At 42.5% G+C, this 26,577-nt stretch overlaps 2 protein-coding genes across 14 annotated transcripts in view; both read left to right on the forward strand.

The window, feature by feature from the left end:
- Positions 1 to 15,534, forward strand: part of LOC109898078 (receptor-type tyrosine-protein phosphatase F-like) — a 405,249-nt gene extending 389,715 nt beyond the window's left edge. For 5 of the 11 annotated variants that reach the window (XM_031833581.1, XM_031833583.1, XM_031833582.1 and 2 more), the window contains 11 exons: positions 3,269 to 3,392; positions 4,087 to 4,262; positions 6,333 to 6,452; positions 6,672 to 6,826; positions 7,527 to 7,812; positions 9,576 to 9,754; positions 12,648 to 12,774; positions 12,903 to 13,028; positions 13,410 to 13,564; positions 13,679 to 13,814; positions 14,442 to 15,482. In XM_031833581.1, the coding sequence (XP_031689441.1) occupies positions 3,269 to 3,392; positions 4,087 to 4,262; positions 6,333 to 6,452; positions 6,672 to 6,826; positions 7,527 to 7,812; positions 9,576 to 9,754; positions 12,648 to 12,774; positions 12,903 to 13,028; positions 13,410 to 13,564; positions 13,679 to 13,814; positions 14,442 to 14,510 (1,653 nt within the window). In that variant the 3' untranslated portion in view covers positions 14,511 to 15,482. Of the gene's footprint in view, positions 1 to 3,268; positions 3,393 to 4,086; positions 4,263 to 6,332; positions 6,453 to 6,671; positions 6,827 to 7,526; positions 7,813 to 9,575; positions 9,755 to 12,647; positions 12,775 to 12,902; positions 13,029 to 13,409; positions 13,565 to 13,678; positions 13,815 to 14,441 lie in introns of all 11 variants that reach the window. The other 6 variants (XM_031833586.1, XM_031833587.1, XM_031833590.1 and 3 more) reach the window with 2 other exon arrangements.
- Positions 15,535 to 18,738: 3,204 nt separating this feature from the next.
- Positions 18,739 to 26,577, forward strand: part of LOC109898079 (lysine-specific demethylase 4A-like) — a 58,032-nt gene continuing 50,193 nt past the window's right edge. The window contains exons 1-2 of one of the 3 annotated variants that reach the window (XM_020492853.2): positions 18,739 to 18,862; positions 22,461 to 22,734. The gene's annotated coding sequence lies outside the window, so the exon portion shown is untranslated. The remainder of the gene's footprint in view (positions 18,863 to 22,460; positions 22,735 to 26,577) is intronic. The other 2 variants (XM_020492851.2, XM_020492855.2) reach the window with 2 other exon arrangements.

The following is a 26,577-nucleotide window of genomic DNA, read 5'->3' on the forward strand; positions in this document are numbered from 1 at the left end:
TAGCCACTCAACCATTAAAGGTTTGAGACATGCTCCCACTCTGATCTGTTCCCTAGATAAATTAAATTCTTACAGAACTACTACCACATATCAGTTAATTTTGTACAGCATTCTCACTAACGGGTGCAACAAATGTAGAGTCTCTTTCAAGACAAACCTCAAAATATGTTAATGGGTCAGAAACAATATCACACTCTCACTCATGTTTAAAATGCTTTTGGAGCTCCAAAAGGCAGTATGGTACTGTATTCTGAATTACAGTAACATTTCTGGCAACATTTGGCCAGTAATATACTGTAGGTTTTCAGGACAAGGTTTATACATTTCTTGAAATACAATATATATTAGTGTATTCTGTGCGGTTTCTCACTCACTGGTGCAACAAATATAGCCTCTTACAAGGCAAGCCTTAAAATATGTTATTGTCCCAGAGACTCTTTCGCAGCCCACAACAGTTTCCCACAATGCACCATCATTAATTCTGTAATACACGTTTAAGGTATTTTACTGTGCATTCTACAGTAATTTACTGTTGAAATTACATAAGTCTGATAAAGACAGCAAACAATGTCTTTCAGCCACTCGGCCAGACACTGTCAGCCATAGTGTGTGTGTGTGTGTGTGTGTGTGTGTGTGTGTGTGTGTGTGTGTGTGTGTGTGTGTGTGTGTGTGTGTGTGTGTGTGTGTGTGTGTGTGTGTGTGTGCGTCACAACTTCCGCCGAAGTCGGCTCCTCTCCTTGATCGGGCGGTGTTCGGCGGTCGACGTCACCGGCTTTCTAGCCATCTCCGCTCCATTTTTCATGTATCCATTTGTTTTGTCTTGTTCCCTGCACACCTGGTTTTCATTCCCCTATCAAACCAAATGTATTTATTCCTCTGTTCCCCATGTTTGTGTGTAGGATTGTTTGTGTTACGTGTATTTTGATATTGTGGATATTGTTACGCGCATTACTTTTTTGTCTATGTTCCGTGTTTTGGGCACATTTTATGTTACTTTGTGCTGTTATTTGACTGGAATAAAAAGTGCGCTTGTTCACTACACTCTGCTCTCCTGCACCTGACCTCGCCTCCAATACACACTCCTAACAGTGTGTGTGTGTGCGTGTGTGTGTGTGTGTGTGTGTGTGTGTGTGTGTGTAAGCATGTTTGTACTGTATCAGTGCACGTGTGGGTGGTGTGTTTGTGCATGTTAGCAGGGAAATAGCTAATTATGATCCTGCAATGTATTATCACCCTCCTTAGAGAAGCTGTTTAAATAAAACATGTATTTGTTATGGACACAGAATAGTACACCTTGCTAACTGAAGCAGCAATATAGAAGTATTTTAAGCATCACAAAAGACACAATATAAGTAGTGTATGCCACAAACGGTACCCTGTGCATTATGTTGTGCACTACTTTTGACCAGGGTCCGTAGTGCTCTAGTCAAAGCTAGTGCACTATATATGGAATAATATTTTGCCATTTGTGCCACAGTCAGTTACTGTATGAAGTGTCTTGACAGGATTTGATATCAGTTGAAATACAGGAGCTATTCTTGAAGCATCACCGTGCTGCTGGTTTAGGATGCAGCGTGTGGAAAACACACACACACACACATACACACACACACACACACACACACACACACACACACACACACACACACACACACACACACACACACACACACACACACACACACACACACACACACAGCTAGTGGAAAACAAGCTAAGGGCTCTTCAAATGTCAAAGTCAATTTTCCTCGCCTATGTAAATTCAGCCTCTTGTGCCAAGTGTTAGCATGGTATCTCTTCCTCACGGAGGTACACATGGTGGCGGCCCTCTGGGCTTTTGTTTTGTGGGTGCCTGTTTTTGTTTCTAAGAGGGATGGAAATGCGGCGGTGTCGCGGAGAGAGCGTGATTGCAGTGGCATCCACGGTAACTGATATTCACATCCATTGGGCGCATTAGCAATAATGTGTGTTGTTTGTCAGAGCAACGCAGCAAAAGCTTTGCCTAACAGGCTGTTAAATAAGATGTGCGCTCAACCTCTCTCACCATTGTCATTGATATGAGCAGACAGACGGGTCCCACATGCCTTCTCAGCCAGCCATTCAGTCAGGAGGAAACAACCAGAATGTGCAGCCTTTTTCTTTGTGTGTGTGTGAGCGAAGAAGAGAGGCAGAGAGAGGGAGCGGGAGAGGAGGGAGAGGAGAGGGAGAAAGAGGGCAAGACAGAGAGGGGATAAGGAGAGAGACCGAGAAGGTGAAAGAGAGAGGCGAGACAGTGATGCGGTTGGGGGAGAGCGTATGTATTTGTTTTTCAGTATGATGTGAGATCAGTGATCAGAACAGAATGGTCAATAACGAATAACAATGTAGTGTCTGTCAATATTTAGTTGGACCAGAGCCTTTGGCCAGTGCCAGGGATCGATACAGGGCTCAGATGAATCATCAACCTGCATAGCCGTGGCTTACCCATGCCCTGCCTACCATATGTTCAGCTCTCCCTCACTGTGTCACATACTGTAGTATAGACTACTTCTATATACTGTATGTATTTGTACTGTACTCTATACTACATTGTTCCACCAGTAAATATTGTTTCAACTTCTTTCAATGGTCTCTGGACAGCCTCCTCATTTTTGTCTTCCTTATTTGAGGATACAGTAGTACATCTGATTTGTACTAGCTTGTTACAGCATAGATATTTCCTATTTCCTAGGTTTGTGGTTCGACCACGGTGTTATATTCATCCTGAGTGTTCTCCCCTCTCTGTGTGGAAGGGCTTGGAGGTCGTGACCTCAGGCTGGGTAGATTCAGGAACACTGATAGAGGTTGTTTCTGCTCTGTTCACCTCCATGACTTCTTGATTTCATCAGCACAGCTCTCCTTGGCTATTAGGTGGCCCAGAGATGGTAGAGCCACGACGGAGAGGTGATTTTATGAATTCAAACAGCCCGGGGGGGAAGGAAGAGTGCTGTGGGATCACATATGGCTGCTTTTATTACAGAACAGACATTGAAAAGGATGGGGAATGTTCTGGTGTTCTGGTGCCTCCATCATCCTTTAGAATTAAACATACCGAACCTACTTTCCTCACAAAACACTGCAAGGCTATTGAGTTTTGAGAAATATGACAGGACAAATTACAATGTGTCTCTTCTTCCTCCTCTCTCTATCTCTCTCTCCTTCCCCCTATCCTTCTTTCTTTCTCCCCTTCTCTCTCTCTCCCTTCTTCTCTCTCCCTTGCACTCTCTCACTCCATCCCCCCCTTCATCAGTCCGTAGACCCTGGCCAGCAGTTCACGTGGGAACACTCTAACCTGGAAGTAAACAAGCCAAAGAACCGCTATGCAAATGTCATCGCCTACGACCACTCCAGGGTCATCCTCACCTCCGTCGACGGTATGTTTGGTGGATTTGTTGTTGTGAAGTGTTTTCGCTTTTTAATAACTGGATGCGGGGAGGTAATGTGTTATGAAATAAGAGAGCACCTGTCAATAAAACTTTTTTTTTTAGGTGATGTTTTGCTTTTTAGGGAGGGGTGGTGGGAGGTATTGTAATGGTATTAACTAAGTGAGGCTGTCTCAATAAAGAATATCCAAAGCCAAGTCTGCAGACAGTAAGCTCCTACCCACTGCAAAGACATGTCACAACAATATATCTCTCAACCCAATCTCCAGGTGTGACAATGCTTTCTCCCTCACTTACTGTCCGTCTGTCTCAGTTTGGAGTCAGTCAGTGATATAAATGTCATTGCATCCTACTGGTTGTGGATGTGTCTTTCTTCTCTAATGTGTTGTGCTGTGTGGAGCTGTTTCGTGCTGTGAAGGGGGTGTTGATACCGTGTTGAAAACCTGCCAGCCTGCTAGGTGACATCCCAAATAGCACCCAATCCCCTGTTTATAGCACACTTCTTTTGACCAGAGCCCTATGGGCCCTGGTCAAAAGTAGCGCACTATAGGAGATGCCATTTGGGAAGAAGTGATGGAGTGCCATTGCGCTATGGGCGGGGGTCAAAATAAGTGCGCTATATAGGGAGCCATTTGGGATGCAGACCGAATGTTTCCTAACACTGCCTTCCTTCACCGTGCTACAGGAGTGCCAGGTAGCGACTACATCAACGCTAACTACATAGACGGCTACAGGAAGCAAAACGACTACATCGCTACACAGGGCCCGCTTCCTGAAACCCTGAGTGACTTCTGGAGGATGGTGTGGGAGCAGAGGACCAACACTATTGTCATGATGACCAGGCTGGAGGAGAAGTCAAGGGTGAGAGACTGAACACGCACACACTGTCTCAGCATTACATTTAAGTCATTTTGGAGACGCTTTTATACCAAGCAATTATGGTTAAGTGCCTTGCTCAAGGGCACATCAACAGATTTTTCACCTTGTCGTCTCTGGGAATCGATCCAGCAACCTACCGGTTACTGGCCCAACATTCTGAAACGCCAGGCTACCTGCTGACACACGCGCACACACACACAATGTCTCAGGACACACACACACAACCCCCACCCCCACACACACACACACACACACGTCCTGACCATTGATTCACCCTCTGCTGTCATTGACCCTGCACTCACAGACTGTAACAGTCCCAGTAGTCTCACCCTTGCTCTCTAATGGACAGAAGGTGTGAGCGTCGACTGTTAGGTGGCAAAATCCTAATCGAGGTATTTGAATAGACTCTGTAAATAACTGACACTTTGACTGCATGGTGGCAGCAAGACAGATGGAAATGTGTCACGCACACACACACTCACACCAACACACACCTACTTTCTCTAGCAGGATGAATAACTCTGTACCTAAAGGTCATCCCATAGTGTCACAGCTTCCTGCCAAACTTAACATCACACCTGTCTTTCTGGCCCCATGAAGGGTCAACTCATCATTCAATTACCTTTCACCTTTGAATCTTGGCCCCTGTGTGTCATCATCATCACAGCAGGTTGTCTGCTGGTAATATCCCAACCCCACCACTGTGTCCTCTGATAACCTCCATTTTCACCGGTTTTGTCTAGAAGGAATACAGCTTTTGTCAAAATTGACTTTCGTAGCAGATTTAGGATAATTTATGCAGCAGGTTAGGGGTATTAGGTTAAGGTTAGGAAAAGGTTTAGGCTTACCTATAATGCTAAATAATTAAACTTTTGATGTCAATTTAACAAAAGCTGTAGCCATCTAGACATGACAATTTTCACCCCTTACTATCAGTCTCACTAGAGAGGAAATTAACGGGAGGGGAGGACCTGAAATAGAACACACCACAGGAATTTATGTGACTGTCCGTAGCGACTGACATGGGGATGGCCGGGACGCAGTGACACCCCCTTCACTATGAACAACCAGCACAGTACCAACCTTCAAACGTTTTAGGGACAGCAGCCATTTCCAACTGGCACTAGTCTGGGTGGATGTTGGGGAAATGTTCCCGTAAAACAGATCAACATAAAACACCAGTAAAATGAAAAAAGGAATATTATTATCTGTGTACATGGTCTGTGTTTGTAAGAAATGTACCAGTTAGCTCTTGACTGTGTGTGTTTGGGATGTTCATTGGAATGTATCCAGGTGGTGACCCTACTGTCCACCAGACTGTCCAATCAAAATGCCCCCTCACAATGCCCTGACCAATGACCCTGGAGCACCAGGCTGCTGTCCAATCACAAAGCCATGACCAATGGCCCTTTGGAGTAGAGGTCTGGAGGAGAAGAGAGGCACCAGTCATGCTGGCTAGGGTCCCTGGGCCTAGATTCCCCTAGAGATGGGCCACTGAACCCCAGCTGGCAAACTCTCTCTGCTTTCACTCTCTCCCCTCTTTCTCTCTCCTTCTCTCCCTCCAGGACATGGATGACACAGTGGAGCAGAAGCAGTCCAAGCTGTCATCCTTCGCTTAGCCTCAGTCCCTCTCCCATAGCACTAACCCTCTTGGTCTCTGTCCTATAACACTGACCCTCTCAGTCCCTGTCCCATTTCACCAAAACACTAGGCCCCTCAGGCAGCTTTAGTCCCTGTCCTATCAACCTACTGTAACTCTGTGTCAATGCTCTTAGGCTAAAGCTATGCTCAGAGATATTCATTGTTCAGTGTCTGCGAGTGGAAGTCTCTCCTCTCATCCTCCAAGGACAGGGGAAATTACACAGTGGAGCAGAAGCAGCTCAAGCTGTTCTCTTTAGATCAGCCCTAGTCCCTTACTGTCCCATTACCGAAACACTAGCCCCTTCTCTCACCCATAGTCCTTACCACTGTTCCTTTACTGTGACTGCAGTGTCAGTAACACTATTCTACACTGAGGCTGAACTTCATTGTTCTTTGCCTGTGTGTGTACAGGTGAAGTGTGACCAGTACTGGCCCAGTCGGGGTACAGAGACCTATGGGATGATCCAGGTGACCATGTTGGACACTGTGGAGCTGGCTACCTATAGCGTACGCACCTTCACCCTCTATAAGGTAAGAGCCACACATGTAGAGGTAGAGTATGTGTTGTAGCCCAAGAGTCACCAGCTCTTGACCAGCTGGAGGGCAATGATCCCGGAATGTTTTCTCAAGCTTTTATCAAATCTCTTGCTAGCTAACTCGGTGTTGTAAATATAAGTGTTTGTCATAGAGACTACCCAGAATGTGGCCACCAGTGTGCGTTTGTGGTGTTCTGATACGTTGCTCTACCAGAATGGCTCCAGTGAGAAGAGAGAGGTTCGTCAGTTCCAGTTCATGGCCTGGCCGGACCATGGAGTGCCTGAGTACCCCACCCCCACCTTGGCCTTCCTGCGCAGGGTCAAGGCCTGCAACCCGACAGATGCAGGGCCAATGGTGGTCCACTGCAGGTAACCCCCATCTCAGACACATCTCCTTCACTGCAAACATCTGGAATGAAGTCAATAAAACTGCCCAAGAACAGGGTTCACTGAAGTTGCGCTGTTGAGGCTCTTTCCACTGGTGGAAATAAGCCTAAGCCAGAACCATCTCACAGATATGTGACTTTTTCCACACAAAAGCCACACACATTCACATGCACACACACACACACACACATACCGACACAATACAAACATACACATTACACACAATACACACACTTTTACACACATCATTTTCTGTTGTTATTTATTTTACTCTTATTATTATCTATCCTGATGCCTAGTCATTTTACCCTTCCTTCATTTACATATCTACCTCAAATACCTTGTACCTCTGCACATTGATCTGGTACTGGCACTTGTACCTCTGCACATTGATCTGGTACTGGCACTCCCTGTATACTGCATAGCTCCATTCTTGTGTATTTATTTCCTTCCTCGTGTTACTAATTGATTTGTATTATTATTTTCATTATTTTGAAACTCTGCATTGTTGGGAAGGGCTCATAAAAGCGAGCAGTTCCCCGTAAAGTCTACACCAGTTGTATTCGGCGCATGTGACACATTCTTTTTTATTCCATTTGTTCCTGTCAGTGTACTGTACATGGCTCTATAGTTACAGTTTCCTGTCTGTGTAATAGTTACAGTGCTCTGTCCGTCCCCACAGTGCTGGTGTAGGGCGGACCGGTTGCTTCATCGTGATCGAAGCCATGCTGGAGCGTATGAAGCATGAGAAGTCTGTGGATATCTACGGTCATGTGACGTGTATGAGAGCTCAGAGGAACTACATGGTGCAGACGGAGGACCAGTACGTCTTCATCCACGAGGCCCTGCTAGAGGCAGCCACCTGCGGTAACACAGAGGTCCCTGCACGCAACCTGTACGCACACATCCAGAAGCTCACCCAGGTCACGCCCGGAGGCACCGTTTCCGCCATGGAGCTAGAGTTCAAGGTAGAGTAACAAAACATGGAGTTTGAGAATAAGGCAACAGCCCTGCTTTGTAGCCTGGTCCCAGATGGAAACAACGACCATAGGAGTTGGAAGGACAGTGCAAACAGTGTGGTAGCAGCCTGTCTCCTGGTACATTATGGTTCAGTTCCATGTTATGAACTTAACTTGAAGATTGTTGGAGTGCAGCCTTGAAATCAGACTCGAATGCTATGGACTTGGGAATTGACTGGTTATGCTAGAGTTTAAGTGACATGACTACACAATTGGTACAGTTACTAACTGGGGCATTTAGTTAGGAAACAACAGAGTTGTTGTTGTTTCGGTGTGTACGATGCAGTGGGGGCAGGAAGTTAATGTCTTAGTGTGTTTGGAATAAGGAGTAGGAGAAGAAAAGGAGGAGGAGGAGGAGGAATTTTCCTCACCCTCACACTAACTCTTAGGAGGGGTGTTCTGTTTCAGAGGCTAATCTTCTGGACTGGGGATGAGAGACTGAGAATGAGGAAGGGAGGAAGAGAAGAGAGAGGCTCGGGGGATGGAGAGACAGAGAGAAAGAGAGTGATCTAGTGAGGGAGGAGTGTTGGGGCAGGCTGACCGGCTGACAGCCTGTAGATAAAGCCTCAGTGGGTTGGAGAGCTGATGCATCCTGGGATTGGGCTTGGGCCTATACCACTGGGCTCCAACGACTGTATTGGTCCCCCTCAGATACTCACTGTCTGCATCCCAAGTGGTACCCTATTCCCTATATGGTGCACTACTTTTGACCAGGGCCCATAGGGCTCTGAGTACTGCGATATGTAGGGATTAGGGTGCCATTTGGGGTGCACCCACTCACAGCCTCCCGCCATAGGAAAACAAAACTGCTCTAACCAGCCTCCTTCTGGGGTACTCACCACCATAACCGAAATGATGTGGGTCAAACTTGTTCAGCAAGCAGGATGATTGTAAATCCGCAGCGAGTATAATTAGGTTTTGATGCTCAGTACCACTCGCAAATTTGTTTCGCAAGCAAGGTCTGAAATTTATACTTTGCTTTTTAACTACTGACAGAGAATCACATTAAGAGGACCCTGTCAGCAAAGCCAGCAAAAATATAAAAACTCTATCCCCCTCTCATTTGGGAGAAAATGCTTTTACATTTTTTTGCTATTCCATAGCTTTCACATGGATATACTGTAGGCCTGTGCATCTCTCTTAACAGCCGTCTCAAATGTTGTGTGAGTATTTGTTTTCGACTCCCTGACGTCTCCGTATGTGGCTGTGGCGTCGACACTTAGGGTGAGTTGAAAGGAGAGAGAGAGCTCGGCGTTGCCAGTGTCAGCAGGCAGTTATTTGAAGATGGAGAACAAAAGGGGCTTGACTCAAAGCTCATCATTTTCATTCATCAATAATAGTGTTAGCCCCTATGCCCTCCAAAATCCCTGCCCATATACAGCAGCGCTAGGCTGGCTGGGATCCCTGGCTTTACAACTTTGAAGGAAGGAAGGTGGGTGTCAGGGAAAAGCTGTGGCAACAGTCGTCGTCGGGTTAGAGGCAATTTGACTGCACCCCATGGGTGCACTCCAGTCCAGTAATTATAAGGGTAAGGGTTGGTGTTTCTCTACAGTAGCACACAGTTCTTTAATCTGAGCCATGTTTTTAATCCATGCATCCGTCCATGCATCCCTCAACAGTATACCAAAACAAGTGGCGGGGCTGCCATTTTGCCCCAAAACATCCCAGATTGTATCTTAAATCTGTCCATTCCTCTTCCCTTCCTTCTCCAGAAACTGTCTAACTCTAAAGCACATACCTCAAGATTCATCAGCGCCAACCTCCCCTGCAACAAGTTCAAGAACCGGCTGGTGAATATCATGCCTTTTGAGTCCACCCGCGTGTATCTGCAGCCTATCAGAGGTGTGGAGGGCTCCGACTATATTAACGCCAGCTTCATCGATGGATACAGGTGAGAGAGAGGGAGATGGGGAGAGGAGAGAAGGAGGGACGAGAAGAGAGGAGAGGAGGAGAGGGGGTAGAGTAGGGGAGGGGGAGGGCAGAGAAAGAGAGGAGATTCAAACTGTGAAAATGAGACATGAAATATTCTGAAGACTAGAATAAGTGAGATGGAGGATGGTGAGAATAGAGGAGATGAAATAGAAATGGAGAAGACAGAATCCATCCTGCAGACACAGCTCCTCTAATGAGCAAGGAGGTGGACCTTTCCTGCAGCGGCTGACAGCAGTGGATTATGGTGTGACATGGAGACCAGTGTTTTCCTGTCTGTCTTCCTTGTTGTGTCAGTTGACAGGGCAAATTGGTCATAGTGGCAGTACTGTCCATTGCTTGCCACATTTCTCCTGTGGTAAATAAATAGTCTGTTTGTGACAGGTGACAAACTACTCCTGGAAGAGGAATAAAGTTATTGCTTATTGTGATGACTGTTCTTGTCTGTTGATTCCCACATTCCTTTACTGTATGGGAAACACTCTTTTAAAGACATTTGTTGATATTTGGAAAACTAACAGTGAAATGAAGCACCTGTTGTTCTTACTGAGATGGATGGGAAGGTTTTGAGAATTCCGTAATATACAGCTGGGTGTGTGCGTGCAAGTGAGCATTACTGTGTGCACAGAGATGGGTAGTATTTCTGTTGAATATATTTGAAATACGTATTTTGTATTTACAATTTTATTTGCCTGAACTACAATCCAATGTTTTTTGTAACGAGATACTTTCGAGAGCTGTAATTGGTATTTTCAAAATACCAAAATACTTTTCAATACCATTTTTTGTTTATATAGCGGTTCATTGGTATCAGACGTCTGATGGCACTATGGTGTGATAAGTGTGTCTGTTAAATTACCAAATTGTAAATGTAGATATAAAAATGAACACCATAATGCGCAACCAGGGGGCCCCTAGGAGACACTTTTATGTAGGGAATCTTACAGGGAGTGCATTCATCTAAGGTAAATCAAAAATACATATCGCAGTCATAGAAAGCAACAAGTCTCTGTAACCATTACTGAGAGTGATGTTGTTTTTAACGGGTCGACATGCTAATGTATTTTTGTATTTTAAAAGCAATACAATGCTTTGTAAATGTATGTTGAAATTTATTTTGATATGTTGGTCTTTAGGGTATTTTGTAATTGTTCTTTGTGATTTTTGCCAATTCCTGTGTGGGTGCGTGTGTATGGTTGAGTGTGAAAGTGTGTGTGAGGTGTTTGGGGGCTTCTGTTCAGGTATTGTCCCATATATTAATACCAAATCAGAGTGGTCCCATAGAGAGTCTCCTTCATGGAAGTGTAAACACTGTAATTGGCAATAATCCACAATGCTACAACACACTAATGATTGAATGAATAGGAGCTTTCCTCCTTTTTGGAGGATTTGTTGAGGGTTTTCTATTTGGATTTCCTCATTCAACCTCTCATCACACACACCTCCTCTGTGCCTAATAATGTCCCTGGGGCTGCCCCACCTGAGGGAGAGAAGGGAAAGAAGAGAGGAGGAGGGGGAGAAGGAAGGTGGATGTAATTCTTCTTTAATTCATGTAGCGGTAATTAAGAGTGACAGAGAGGTGTTGGTGTGTGCCCTAAATGGCACACTATTCCCTAATATAGTGCACTTTTGATCAAGAGTAGAGCACTATATAGGGAATAGGGTGCCATTTGGGACTGATTGTAGGTGTTAGTATTCTATTGCGTGGGAGGCAGGCAGGCATCACATCTTTAAAGTGCCAGAGGGGATCAGAATGACTTATGGGAATGAAGAAGGGGAGGATAATGATGATGACGCAATGATGATGATGATGCCATTCTGGTTAAGTTTCTGATATCCTGAGGTGGTAATTCAAACTATCTAGTCTCTTGCCAGCTATGCCACTGACATAACGATGTTGTGCACACCAGACATTACATACATACCAAGCACTGTCTTGGCAGAGCAAGGATCTCTATACATGCCTGTTAATTTCTTTATTGCTATTGCTATGTCAGAACACTAAGAATCCAATAATTCAGCTGAAGAAACTGAATATCCTTGTGTCAGTCAAACCTATCAGATGTTAGAGACCCTTTGAACATTGTGCTGAGGCTGGTCTTAGTTGTTACTCAGAAAAGTAAGGGCAAAGATAGGTATAACTCACAATCCAGCAGCACCTTAGATAGATAGAAATCACAATTCCAGCAGCACCTTATACTGTACTTCATGCCTCATATAGAATGCACTGTCTGTCTCTGTATGGTTGTATAAGCAATGATGTATAGCTATACTGTATCCTCCTGTAGCCTATAACATGGAGGAGCAGACCATATAGCTGCTGTAATCTCATGGTCACTCATTTCCTGCAGTGTGTGTGTGTGTGTGTGTGTGTGTGTGTGTGTGTGTGTGTGTGTGTGTGTGTGTGTGTGTGTGTGTGTGTGTGTGTGTGTGTGTGTGTGTGGCCATACACATGTATGCGTCTTGGGCTGACTCCCACATGTTTGTCGGGATTCCTGACAGAAAAGTAATCACATTAACGCCACTACTCCCACAGCTTCACACTGCCCTCTACTGTTGATCTAGTGGAACTGGACCCCAGCTGCAACGCTGCGGTTCTCACTGCCTTGAAGAGAATAGGAACTTAATTTGTCAGCAGCATAACATAATGAAAATACATCAAGCCCAGACCCCATTATCAGCACAAGGGCCTCTCAGATCACAGTAGGACCACACAGGGCTCAGCGTGGATACTCTAGGTCTATGGGGATGTATTGAAGTGAACCTTATATCCTTTGTAGTTATGATGTTATCCTGACTCCCTGTGTCATGGCCTTTCCTGTATCCTGACGTAACTCGTGTCTCGTGTCTCTCAGGCAACAGAAGGCCTACATAGCCACCCAGGGCCCGCTAGCAGAGACCACAGAGGACTTCTGGAGGATGCTGTGGGAACACAACTCTACCATCGTCGTCATGCTCACCAAACTCAGAGAGATGGGACGGGTGAGTGGCATAGATACTGTACATACACTGTTAATACAAGCACACACAAACACACGCATGCATGGACACACACACTAATGGATGGTATTGTTGATATGACAGTTCTGTCATTGTTTTCTGTTTCTTAGGAAAAGTGCCATCAGTACTGGCCTGCTGAGCGCTCTGCTAGGTACCAGTACTTTGTAGTGGACCCCATGGCTGAGTACAACATGCCCCAGTACATCCTCCGAGAGTTCAAGGTCACAGACGCCAGGGTAAGTCCATCTCTCCATCCATCCTCCCTCTTCTTCCTAGTGACGTATATATCTCTTTCTGCTCTATGCAAAGGGCTAATTATTGTACGTAGCTGTATGCTAAGCATATTTTCCCAGTGAATTGTTTGAACACATATAATTATCTCTGCACTGTGGTTATGTTCTGATGTTCTGTGTGTAGAAATAGTTTCTGCACGTTACAGCAAAGACATTAGTATCTTGAGAACACACTAAAACAATACTGGTAACATTACTCAAATTCTGTGGGTATAATGCTTTATGTAGTGGTATAAGCATGTATGAGCCTTTATAATGTCTAATAATAAGGCTTAAAGAAAATACTCACTTTATGCCCATCATCCATTCCTCACCACCTCTAAGGATGGCCAGTCCAGGACCATTCGGCAGTTCCAATTCACTGATTGGCCAGAACAAGGGGTGCCAAAAACTGGAGAGGGCTTTATCGACTTCATTGGCCAAGTGCATAAAACCAAGGAACAGTTCGGACAGGATGGACCCATCTCTGTGCACTGCAGGTAAGGGACACCAATGACAATTACCATTGTGTGTGTGTTTATGCATACGTGTGTGTATTTATGCATATGTGTGTGTGTGTCTGTGTGTGTGTGTGTCTCTTTGCTCCTCCACAGTGCTGGTGTTGGGCGGACTGGTGTGTTCATCACCCTGAGTATCGTGCTGGAGAGGATGAGGTACGAGGGGGTGGTGGACATCTTCCATACCGCCAAAACACTGAGGACCCAGAGACCTGCCATGGTGCAGACAGAGGTACAATGCAGTCACAACGCTACAGTATGTTGGGATAGAATGGTTAGAGAGGGGATAGGACTATATAGAAGCTCTTGGATAGAGGCAGGTGACTCTAAACAAGGATTCAGTTGAAACAATATTTTTTTTTACAAATCAGATTTATATTGTATGATGTCCTGTCGTGACACTGTGCCATAATGTTAGAGGAAGGTAGGGAGATATCGGGAGGAAACTGGGATGTGGGGTTAGATTAATAAAGTGTAGTTATTTCAACATATTTCTACAAATACTCTCCCCGGCAAATGCAGAACTATTAAATCAAATCAAATTTTATTTGTCACATGCGCCGAATACAACAGGTGTAGACCTTACCATGAAATGCTTACTTACAAGCCCTTAACCAACGATGCAGTTCAAGAAATAGAGTTAAGAAAATATTTACTAAATAAACTAATATAAAAAGTAACACAATAAAATAACAATAACGAGGCTATATACAGGGGGTACTGGTACCGAGTCAATGTGCGGTGGTACAGGTTAGTTGAGGTAATTTGTCCATGTAGGTCGGGGTAAAGTGGCTCTATTTGTGATTGTAGATCACTCTCTTGACCGACACTGCTCTGCCCCTCTTTGTTTCCCTCCCAGGACCAGTACCAGTTGTGCTACAGGGCAGCTCTGGAGTACCTTGGCAGCTTTGACCACTATGCAACATAATCACTCTCAGAATGCACTGGGACTCCTGGGGTTCCGGAGCGCCGCCAGTGTGTCCCTTCTGAGCCATATACACCCGGCTGACAAAGTCCAGAAACTGCCTGAGGGGAGAAGGGAGAGGGGGAGGAAGAAGGGAGAGGGGTGAGGAGGAGAGGGAGAGAGCACAAGTCTGACTGGGCGACCTTCAATCAGGTGGAGCAGTACTCCTGGACTGACTGGCATAATAAACCTGCTTTAAAACCCTCCACTACTAAAATCTACTCCTCAAGAAATTATCTAAATGCTTCAGTGTGCTTCATTCTGACGTCTCTATACGTAAAGCACACAACATAAAATCACTATTTCTGCCTCCTACTACTGCTGATATAGCAACTGTTATTTTTCTGCTTTTATTATGCATCAATATCAATATTATTACCCATTATAAGTATGTGATTTTTATTATTATTATTTTGAATTTATTTTCTAATCATTTATACTTTGGCTATTGTATGTCTTAACGTGTCTTATTTTAAATTAATTATTTGTCTTTTTTTGCACAAGGGACATGAATTTTTAATATGCTCCGAGTTATTATTAATACTGGAGACGTATGCATACTCAGAGCTGCTAATAATAATTTTATTTTTTACCATAATTATAATATTCTAAAGTTCGCTATTCTCTGGTAGTATTCAGTGGTATATGGGGGACAATCTTTTATACGCCTTTTCACTTCCTGGTACTTTACAAATCGACTAGCCATCTCCACAAAAAGAGATCAAACACATACACCAGAGTTAGTGGACTACTATAAAATAAACCTATATACAGTGCATTTGGAAAGTATTCAGACCCCTTGACTTTTTCCACATTTTGTTACGTTACCATTCTAGAATGGAATAAAAACGTTTTTTCGCCCTATCACTCTACACACTATACCCCATAATGACAAAGCAAAAACAGGTTTGTAGAAATGTTTGCAAATGTATATATAAAAAAAAACTGAACATTTAAATAAGTATTCAGACCCTTTACTAAGTACTTTGTTGAAGCACCTTTGGCAGCAATTACAGCCTCGAGTCTTCTTGGGTATGACCCTACAAGCTTGGCACACTTGTATTTGGGGAGTTTCTCCCATTCTTCTCTGCAGATTCAAGGACATTCAGAGACTTGTTTCGAAGCCACTCCTGCGTTGTCTTGACTGTTTGCTGAAAGTCGTTGTCCTGTTGGAAGGTGAAGCTTCGCCCCAGTCTGAGGTCTTCATCAAGGATCTCTCAGTACTTTGCTCCGTTCATCTTTCCCTCGATCCTGACAAGTCTCCCAGTCCCTGCCTCTGAAAAACATCTCCACAGCATGATGCTGCCACCACGCATCACTGTAGGGATGGTGCCAGGTTTCCTCCAGATGTGACACTTGGTATTCAGGCCAAAGAGTTCAATCTTGGTTTCATCAGACCGGAGAATCTTGTTTCTCATGGTCTGAGAGTCTAGGTGTCTTTTGGCAAACTACAAGCAGTGTCTTTTACTGAGGAGTAGCTTCCATCTGGCCACTCTACCATAAAGGTCTGAAATGTTCTCCCATCTCCACAGAGGAACTCTGGAGCTCTGTCAGGGTGACCATCGGCTTCTTGGTCACCTCCCTGACCAAAGCCCTTCTGTGAAAGAGAGGTGCGGGGGGCATAATCAACATCAAGGTCTTCAGAGTCCAGTGTGCTAACTGCCTTGTTCAGGGGCAGAAGGACATATTTTTACCTTGTCAGCTCGGGGATTTGATCCAGCAACCTTTTGGTTACTGGCCCAACACTCTAACCACTAGGCTACTTGCCAAATTATGGAGGCCATTGTGTTCTTGGGGACCTTCAATGCTGCAGATATTTGTTGGTACCCTTCCCCAGATCTGTGCCTCAACACAATCCTGTCTCGGCGCTCTATGGACAATTCCTTCGACCCCATGGCTTGGTTTTTTCTCTGACATACACTGTCAACTGTGGGGCCTTATATGGACGGGCGTGTGCCTTTCCAAATCATGTCCAATCAATTGAATTTAATACATGTGGACTCCAATCAAGTTGTGGAAACATCTCAAGGATGATCAATGGAAACAGGATGCAGCTGAGCTCAATTTTGGTCTCAGCCTGTTTCAAAGGGTCTGAATACTTATGTAAATAAGGTATTTTTGTTTTTTAAATAGAATACATTTGCAAAAAATTCTAAACCTGTTTTCGTTTTGTTATTATGGGGTATTGCGTGTAGATTGATTAAATTATTTATTTCTTTAGTTCATCAATTTTAGAATAAGGCTGTAATGTAACACAATGTGAAAAAATCGGAATACTATCTGAGTCTGAATACTTTCCAAATGCACTGTATGGTTAAAAAACTGAATAGGCTAATCTTGATGACTTTTGAAAAATCTGCCATGTACAGATACCCAATAACTGTTTACTGTGATTTTCTCAATGCCTGTCGCTCAAAGAGCTCCGGTCCAAACTCTAGACACAGCGAAAGAAATACAGAAAACCACCGGTACATGGAAAGTTGTTTGTTATTTTACATCCAGGTAGGTCGAGCATGGTCTGAGGTTGACTGAACCAAACCATCACTCCCGAATGTCACAGAGGAACTGGGACCCTGGCTCTGGTCTGATCTGACAAGCTATACCTAGTTTGGAGAAGCAGATATACAGAGCTCCACATCACAGACTAATGTACAGCCCCAACAACAACCATCCTATGAGAAGTGTTGAAGTGTCCAGACAGACAGTTATTCATCCATGTATTTCTGATTACCCTTCTGATTCTGAACTATGAACTGCACATGTCCATCTGCAAACGACCGGTCCAGCTCCCAATGACTGGCCAGCTCTGCAGATACAGTAACTGACAACAACCCAGATGAACGTCTCTTCTGACTGTCACTGACTTTACATCCATGGTATAACTGCTGTACTATACTGTATTATCTCCTCACTGTGGTACAGAAGGAAATTCTCCTGTAACACAAAGAAGCAGCATCAATGTACGGTGGAGGATCTCTACCTTATAGTCAAGCTTTTCTTTCTTAAGTGGTACTATAGAATTGCAAAATGAGGTGAATTTGGATTTAGTGGGCCCGGAAGAATGGACTACAAAACAGGATTCATTTCACTTTGTCTTCGAATAGTAATGTAGGGGTTCAATCTTTTTTCTATTTGTTAATAAAAAGGAGAGGAAAAAAATGTTGCAAAAACCTTGATGTTAATAAAGTTGAAAAATTTGGTTTTTTATAATGTGGTGGTTGCATGGCTCTTTTTTGTCTATGTTGTGGACATTCCACATGCACTCACGCGCACAATCATGCAGTCACAACTCACACACACACACACACACACAAACATGCAGTCACAACTCACACACACACACACTGTTCCTCTCTCTTCCCACCCCCATCCGTCCATGGACCTGCTCCCCCTTTATCTATCCCCTTGCCAGTACAACAGATTGTGGTGGATACCCCTCCAGCCAATGCCTGGCTGTGCTGTGTCCATGGACTGCCTGGACACTGCTATACAGCCACTCTGTCCTGACAGAACCCCTGGAATATTATGGTCACAAAATGATAGAAACAATGAATTTTGGTTTACAGTAGTAAGTAGGTACCAGCATTGTGACTAGGAGGATGTTGAGAATTGTTCAGATCTATAGTAACAGTTCGACATGTCAAATCAGTATATTTGTCACGTGCGCCAAATACAACAGGTGTAGTAGACCTTACAGTGAAATGCTTACTTACAGGCTCTAACCAACAGTGCAATTTCAACAACAAAAAATATATTTTTTAAAGGTATTAGGTGAACAATGTTAGGTGACCTGGGTAAACCTGGGTAAACCTGGGTAAACTCCAGGTTCCAAAGAGGAATACTCACTGTGTTGAACATAAAGATAATACAATTTACATGATTAATTCTTCTTCGGCACTCATTAACCAGATTCAGTTGCTAAATAATATTTTCAATTGTGGAAAACAGATCACGGAAAGACTACAATTTTAGGATTTGGTATTTGTACAGAGAAATGAGATGTCCTAGACTTAATCTTTTTTCTTTACATCATCCAACTTTTTAATGATTTATACCATATTAATAGTCTACGATTTGCAGGGCATAAGTAATTTAACAAGGCGGAGTCATAGCAAAATAGTGCATTTTGATTTGTCTCGGTTGAGCGTTGGATACGCCCTCATTAAGCATTGTGCACAAAGACGCACTGAGCATGCGTGCGACACTGGGTAACTTAATGGAGGACAATCTTTCCTACCCATGGTGAATTGTGAACAAATAATCTTCTGCTTTTGGAGATTTTGAAGTAGCAATCACTCATTACTTGGTCGTCAAGCGTAAGTTAATATTTTAAACAAAAAAATGTGTTTGCTTTTAAGTAGCTAACTACTGATAAGTAATGTTGCTGAAAATGGTCTTCGCTCTTAGTCAAAGCTACGTTAGCGTAACGTACTAACTAACGTTACTTGCTTCTCAAAGTTGTGACGTTATCAGTTGTTGCGTTATCTTTAACATGTTTGTCAGAATGACATGACACAACTACTATTACTTTGTCTTTGCTATAGCTGAAATGCATTATTATGTAAACAATTATTAATTTGGCTAGGTTTGTAAGGCATCTTGCTAACGCTCTTTTCTGGGGGTTAGGTGACAACACTGGGCCCGTCGTTAAATGACTTGGCATTCAACCAATCACAAATGTAGGAATTCATTTCATCAGGATTTCGTCCAATCTGCAAGTGGGCAGGAACTTCGCAATTCGCTGACGTTAGCTGTCTTGAGGAATATTAGCATGCTAGCTTTCTTATGTTGTAGGAAGGAAAAGTTAAGACAACAACACAACGTTAGCATCATACGAAGCTAGCTACCATCTCACGGAGATCAGAATTTAGTAAAAGGTCGCAATTGTAAATGAGAACTTGTTCTCAACTTGCCTACCTGGTTAAATAAAGGTAAAATAAATAAATAAGACTGGCTTACTGCGAGGTAACGTTAGCTAGATAATTTTAGCTAACTGTCTCGTTTAAATTTGAGTTGTTGTTGCTGATATTAACGTTAGGCATTTGTCAGTATCTAGTTACTACAGCCACAGAGTCAAAATGACTATCGCAACTCATTAAAACAAACATTTGCTATTTAGTCTTAATTGAAGGTTAGGCATAAGGTTCGCAGTTTGGTAAGGTTCGGTTTAAAATAAAATGTTAAGAAGATGCATTTTAGAAATAGGCGGGGTTTATGACTGGCTGTGGTAACTAGTGACGACCGGCATCTAGCTAGTTAACTAGCTAGTATGCCAAGAGCTAACTTTAACTAGCCAACGTGTCGTTAGCATTCTGAACTGAAGTAATTTCGACGACATTATCTACCTGGCCCCACAATATGTATTTCTTCTACTGTGTTTTTGTGTGATGATAGTATACACTTCTGTAGTTGCCATAGTAGTAACGTTAGACTAAGCAGAGCTCCTGTAAATATGTACATATAAATTTATTTGTACCTTTTTTTTTTTTTTTTAATCAGGTGTTTTGTTTTTGATAACGTTGAGTTTTATTGCATATTTCTGGTGGTTTTGACCCACAGATGTGCAGATGGACTGGCAGGTAAAGTCATTATGGCTAAGTTAGCTACTTTAGCTGGCTAATTGTTGCTGTTCAATGATGCATCTGGACACTGTAGCAGCTTTTTTGTTTCACCTGGCTGAAGAGTCACCTGCAGCTCGAGAGGAATTGAAGCTGCAGCAAAGCAGTGGTCACCAATCTTTTCTTAGTCAATATCACTTTCTTAGTCAAAGTGCAAGCTGAGATCCACCGCTTATATTTTTGGGGAACATTACTTTAAAAAAGTAATCCTATGCAACATTAAGCTATTAAAAGCAGTACCGTAGCAATGAGGTTTGTGCAGTTGGCTATAGGCCCAATATGTTGTCACTGCATATTGGCTTTGCTTGAATTGCCCTGCCAATGCATTGTTAGTTATATTAAAACATTTAAGGTAGGATATATGATCTATTGTTGTTGCATTACTTGTGAGGCACAGCGGCGTGAGCACAGTTAAATAATTTGCTTTATTTTATTGGGCTGATGGTCAGTCTCCGCTGAGGGAGAGAGCAGCAGACTGATGAGGGTCCGCTGCTCAACGTCCCTCCACTCTCCCTTTCCTCTTCTGACACTGACCAAAAAGGGACACTGTGTTCCAGCTGATGGCGAAACTTAGTTGCACTGCATTATTTCTGCCTCATGAACAAATTCATGCTGTTACTCCTATGAACAGAGAAAGTGAAATATTCCTTGATATTAAAAAAATTGCTAATAATAAAAATGAAATCCTATTGATGCACATATTGATGCACATTTCTACTCGTTCATTAGCTGGTTGTAGCACGATGAACACATTTTATGGCCTATAAAAGTATTGACAGAACTTTAAACATGAACTCACTCAAAAACAGCTGTTCTTTGCTGTATTTGTTGAGTCTCTCCCGAGTCTAGGGCTGACCCCATTTAGTCAACTGGTCGGTCGGCTGTTTTTAAATTATTTTTTTAACCTTTATTTAACTACCGTAGGCAAGTAAGTTAAGAACAAATTCTTATTTACAATGATGGCCTAGTAACAGTGGATTTTTACATGTGGATTTTTACTTTGTCTGCTCGGGGCTTTGATCTTGCAACCTTTCGGTTACAAGTCCAACGCTCTAACCACTAGGCTACCTGCTGCCCCAGGTTGATGGGCTGTTAGTCGACCAATATTATTTAGTTGAGCAGTTGGAAAAAATATATTTATTTTATGGTACCTCTTGATTGATGACTGTCCCAGTGGACTAATCCATTACGGAGGCCGCGGGATGGCACATGAATATCAACAGTAGTACATTTACCGTTAATTCCCATTTGCAGAGTGCACAACCTAGGCTACACTTGTGAGAAACATTTCATTCCATTTACGAGTTGTCAATTTTATTAATTGTGTTTGGAGTGCTTCTTTCAATGTTGAGTTAGGACGCCCACCTTGTTCACGCATAGAAGTAGGCCTAGGCTACCTGTCCTGCGCGCTAATGTAGACTTATAAATGTGCCCTTTTGGAACTAACCACATCTGAACTAACCACCACTAATGAGCTTCTCCAAGTAATCTTTTCTTCACCTCAAACAGCAAGTAAACAGTCTGTTTTTACATCCATTGAGAATGTTCAAATAGGCTACATTGAGGAACTACAGTCAATCTTTCCAGCTAACTTCCTTTCCTATCAGTGTGAAAAGTGGAGGGGAAAAAAGTAATCCTCTGATCCGGTGGAAACATCATAATAGGCCTACTTGATTACTTTTTATCCCTTGCGCAAATAGCCTACAGCTGTGTCTGTCTGGAGCTCACTGGCCTGGGAAACTCTGAGGGCCCAGGATATACAATGTTGCAAGTTTGTTAGCACATTTTAGGCTGATACAGTGTTTCAATTTCCTTGCAGACAGGCCATGATATTTATTTGTATTAGTATATTTTCTACCTGCAGGCTGTTATGTTTTTATTTGTTGGCATTATGTAGGCAATTTTCTTTACGTAGTTGGCAATAGAAGTTTTTTTTTTTTTGGTTAGGCTGTCCTGATCTCTGGCTCGGGTAATTTGTGTGTCTTAAGCTCAGTAGCTTACATATAGTTGATTTTATTAAAACTTGGGAAAATACACTTAAATTGACAAGTAGATTGGTCGAAAGAACTGACAACTTTAAATTTGTCGGGGACAGCCCCTACTCTAATCATGGTTTTGAAATCTTTTTGTTGTAGCTTTCTTTTTACACCTGCTTCATTTCTGTAGACACGGTAATCTGAGCTATCCGATTGGTCAGCGGTACTCGCCGCTCAGGGCAGCTGATTGGGTGCACCTACCACCAACTACGAGGAATTCTTTAATAAAAAAAAAAGCCTTTTTTTTTTTTTTTTTACAGAAATGTTTGGCGATAGACCAGTCGATTGCGATCGACCGGTTGGTGACCACTGGAGGAAAGGAATGCAGTACTGAGGCAGAAGGTTCGTAGTGAGGACGACTTACTACTACTCTGAACTGTGTGTGGTGAGCTTTCTGGTGCCCAGAGCTGCTGAGGCATCACCTAAGTGGGTGCCACACATTGTGAAGGAGCAGGTCCAGTAGCTACACGACTCAAGCTGGTTCCCAGAGTAGCCCTCTACATCAGTGTTTCCCAACCGGGCAGTCCCCAGTGGGTACGTGGGGGAAAATATTTTTATTTTAATGTTTGCGCTGGGTATAGGCCAAATCGGAAGGAAGTGGTACTCTCTAAGCAAGCAGTGTTAAGTCGTTTACACAAACAGTTGGTGTGCGACAGGTGGTCGAGACTGTATATGTTATCAACGATGCAATGCCACAGTAGCTAGAGTCCATTAATTATTCCTGATATAATTTATACAAAGACAGAATCATGTCTTAAATGTAAAACCAACAGTGACTTAATGATTCATGCCTTCTGGGAATGCTATGAAGTCAAAGTTATGGGCGGTATTAGAAAGTTGGTAGACAGAAGTTTTACAATATAAATGTACTTTTTAATCTATCGGCATATTTCAAGACATGGCATATGAGGGTGTGGTGAGATGCACAATGGGTTGGACTATACTTTTCTTGTCGATCATTTTGAAAACGTTTTGGTTTAAACTCAATCAAATGACCCTCAATTGTTAAGACAATGCATTTCGTTCATTCTATTTAAATATTTAAAAAATGTGCTACAGAGAAACAGAATAGAAATTTGAGGTCATATGGCATAGTTTTACAAGCACTAGAAGTTGAAACGGTGGGGACGTGGGTCTGAGCAGGTGTTATGTCAGCAATGTTTGTCTATTGTCTTGTCTCTGTATTGTTTCTATTGTTTAAAAAAAATCTTGCAAATTAAAATAAATGCAAATGATTCCTGATAACAAACCTTGCGAATGTCAGACTCCATCCTGTGAAGCACACCGATTGCAATAATGCAAATTATTCCTGATGACTAGACCCATGTGAGAAGTACTCAAACTTAAAGGGAAAAAAATCTGCCCAAAACGACTAAATATGTGAACAATGTTTTTGTTTCATTTTGGCATTTAAAATAAGGTTGGTAGCAACATGGAAAATCTCTTGTGGAAATCTGTTGCAGCTCAAATTGACTACAACATTTGTACATGTAGGTAGGAGTAACGTGACTGCATAGATAAACAGTGAGTAGTAGCAGTGTAAAAACAAAGGGTGGTGGTGTCAAAACAAAGGGTGGTGGTGTCAATGTAAATAGTCCGGGTGGCCATTTGATTAATTGTTCAGCAGTCTTATGGCTTAGTGGTAGAATGTGTTAAAACCTCTTGGTGTTAGGGGGCAGTATTTTCATTTTTGAAAAAAAATTCCTTCCCCTTTTTAAACGGGATATTTTGTCAGGAAAAGATGCTAGAATATGCATATAATTGACAGCTTTGGATAGAAAACATTAACGTTTCCAAAACTGTAAAGATATATTGTCTGTGAGTATAACAGAACTGATGTTGCAGGCGAAAGCCTGAGAAAAATCCAATCCGGAAGTTCCCCAGGTTTTGAAAGCGCTGCGTTCCAATGACACCCTATTCAGCTGTGAATGTACCATCAACGAGCGTATGCTTTCTACGTATTCCCCAAGGTGTCTACAGCATTGTGATGTAGTTTTACGCATTTCTGATGAAGAATAGCCATAGGCGGCCACATTGCGTAAGTGATCACATGGTGGCTCCGAGAGAGATTCTCGCGTAAAATACAGAGGTAGCCATTATTCCAATCGGTCCTAGTGAAAAACGAATTGTCCTGACGGATATATTATCGAATAGATATTAGAAAAACACCTTGAGGATGGATTCTAAACAACGTTTGCCATGTTTCTGTTGATATTATGGAGCTAATTTGGAATATTTTTCGGCGTTGTGGTGACCGCGATTTCTCAGCCAAACGTGAAGAACAAACGGAGCTATTTCGCCTACAAAAATAATATTTTGGGAAAAAATGAACTTTGGCTGTCTACCTGGGAGTCTCATGAGTGAAAACATCCGAAGCTCATCAAAGGTAAACGATTTAATTTGATTGCTTTTCTGATTTCCGTGACAAGGTTGCCTGCTGCTAGCAAGGCATAATGCTATGATAAACTTACACAAATACTTGTCTAGCGTTGGCTTTAAAGCATATTTAGAAAATCTGAGATGACAGCGTGATTAACAAAAAGCTAAGCTTTGTTCAAATATATTTCACTTGTGATTTTCATGAATAGGAACATTTTCTAGGAAGATTTATGTCCGTTGCGTTATGCTAATTAGTGTCGGATGATGACAATGGTCCCGTTCACAGGATGGGGTGTCACTACACGTTAACTTATGGCTGAAATCCCGTTAACGGGATCGATTTGACAACCGCTAGTGAAAGTACAGGGTGCCAAATTCAAACAACAGAAATCTCATAATAAAAATTCCTCACAAGTATTATACACCATTTAACTTCTTGGATATAGGGGGCGCTCTTAATTTATGGATAAAAAAACGTGCCCGTTTTAAGTGCAATATTTTGTCACGAAAAGATGCTCGACTATGTATATAATTGACAGCTTTGGAAAGAAAACACTCTGACGTTTCCAAAACTGCAAAGAAATGATCTGTGTGTGCCACCGAACTCATGCTACAGGCGAAACAAAGATGAAACTTCAAACAGGAAATGAGCAGAATTTGAGGCTCTGTTTTCCATTGTCTCCTTATATGGCTGTGAGTGCTCCAGGAATGAGCCTGCCCTTTCTGTTTCCCCAAGTTGTCTGCAGCATTGTGACGTATTTGTAGGCATATCATTGGAAGATTGGCCATAAGAGACTACATTTACCAGGGGTCCGCCCGGTGTCCTTTGTCTAAATTGGTGCGTAGTCTTTAACTGGAGGAATTTTCCCATGAGATTCAGAGGAGAACACACACTTCCACGAACGATATCATCGAAGAGATATGTGAAACACCTTGAGGATTGATTCTAAACAGCATTTACCATGTTTCAGTCGATATTATGGAGTTAATTTGGAAAAAAGTTTGGCGTTTTGATGACTGAATTTTCGTTTTTTTTTTGGGTAGCCAAACGTGACGCACCAAACGGAGCGATTTCTCCTAAACAAATAATCTTTCAGGAAAAACGGAACATTTGCTATCTAACTGAGTCTCCTCATTGAAAACATCCGAAGTTCTTCAAAGGTGAATGAATTTCTGGTTTTTGTGAAAATGTTGCCTGCTGATGCTAACGCTAAATGCTACGCTAGCTATCAATACTGTTACACAAATGCTTGTTTTGCTATGGTTGAGAAGCATATTTTGAAAATCTGAGATGAGTGTTGTTAAAAAATAAACTTGTTGTTAATCCCACCACAGTGTCCGATTTCAAAAAGGCTTTACGACGAAAGCATACCATGCGATTGTTAGGTCAGTGCCTAGTCACATTAAAAACAGCCATTTTTCCAGCCAAAGAGAGGAGACACAAAAAGCAGAAAGAGAAAATGAATCAAACCTTTGATCTTCATCAGATGGCACTCATAGGACTTCATATTACACAATACATGTATGTTTTGTTCGATAAAGTTCATATTTATATCCAAAAATCTCAGTTTAGATTGGCATGTTATGTTCCGTAATGTTTTGCTTCCAAAATATCCGGTGATTTTGCAGAGAGCCACATCAATTTACAGAAATACTCATCCTAAATGTTGATAAATACAAGTGTTATGCATGGAATTAAAGATAGATATACTTCTCCTTAATGCAACCGCTGTGTCAGATTTCAAAAAAGCTTTACAGCGAAAGCACACCATGGAATAATCTGAGTACAGCGCTCAGAGACCAAAACAAGCCATACAGATACCCGCCATGTTGTGGAGTCAACAGAAGTCAGAAATGGCATTATAAATATTCACTTACCTTTGATCTTCATCGGAATGCACTCCCAGGAATCCCAATTCCACAATAAATGTTTGTTTTGTTCGATAAAGTCCATTTTATTGCCAAATACCTCCTTTTTGTTTGCACGTTTAGTTCACA

The sequence above is a fragment of the Oncorhynchus kisutch genome, linkage group LG10 (assembly GCF_002021735.2).
Source record: "Oncorhynchus kisutch isolate 150728-3 linkage group LG10, Okis_V2, whole genome shotgun sequence".
NCBI classification, from domain to species: Eukaryota; Metazoa; Chordata; class Actinopteri; order Salmoniformes; family Salmonidae; genus Oncorhynchus; species Oncorhynchus kisutch.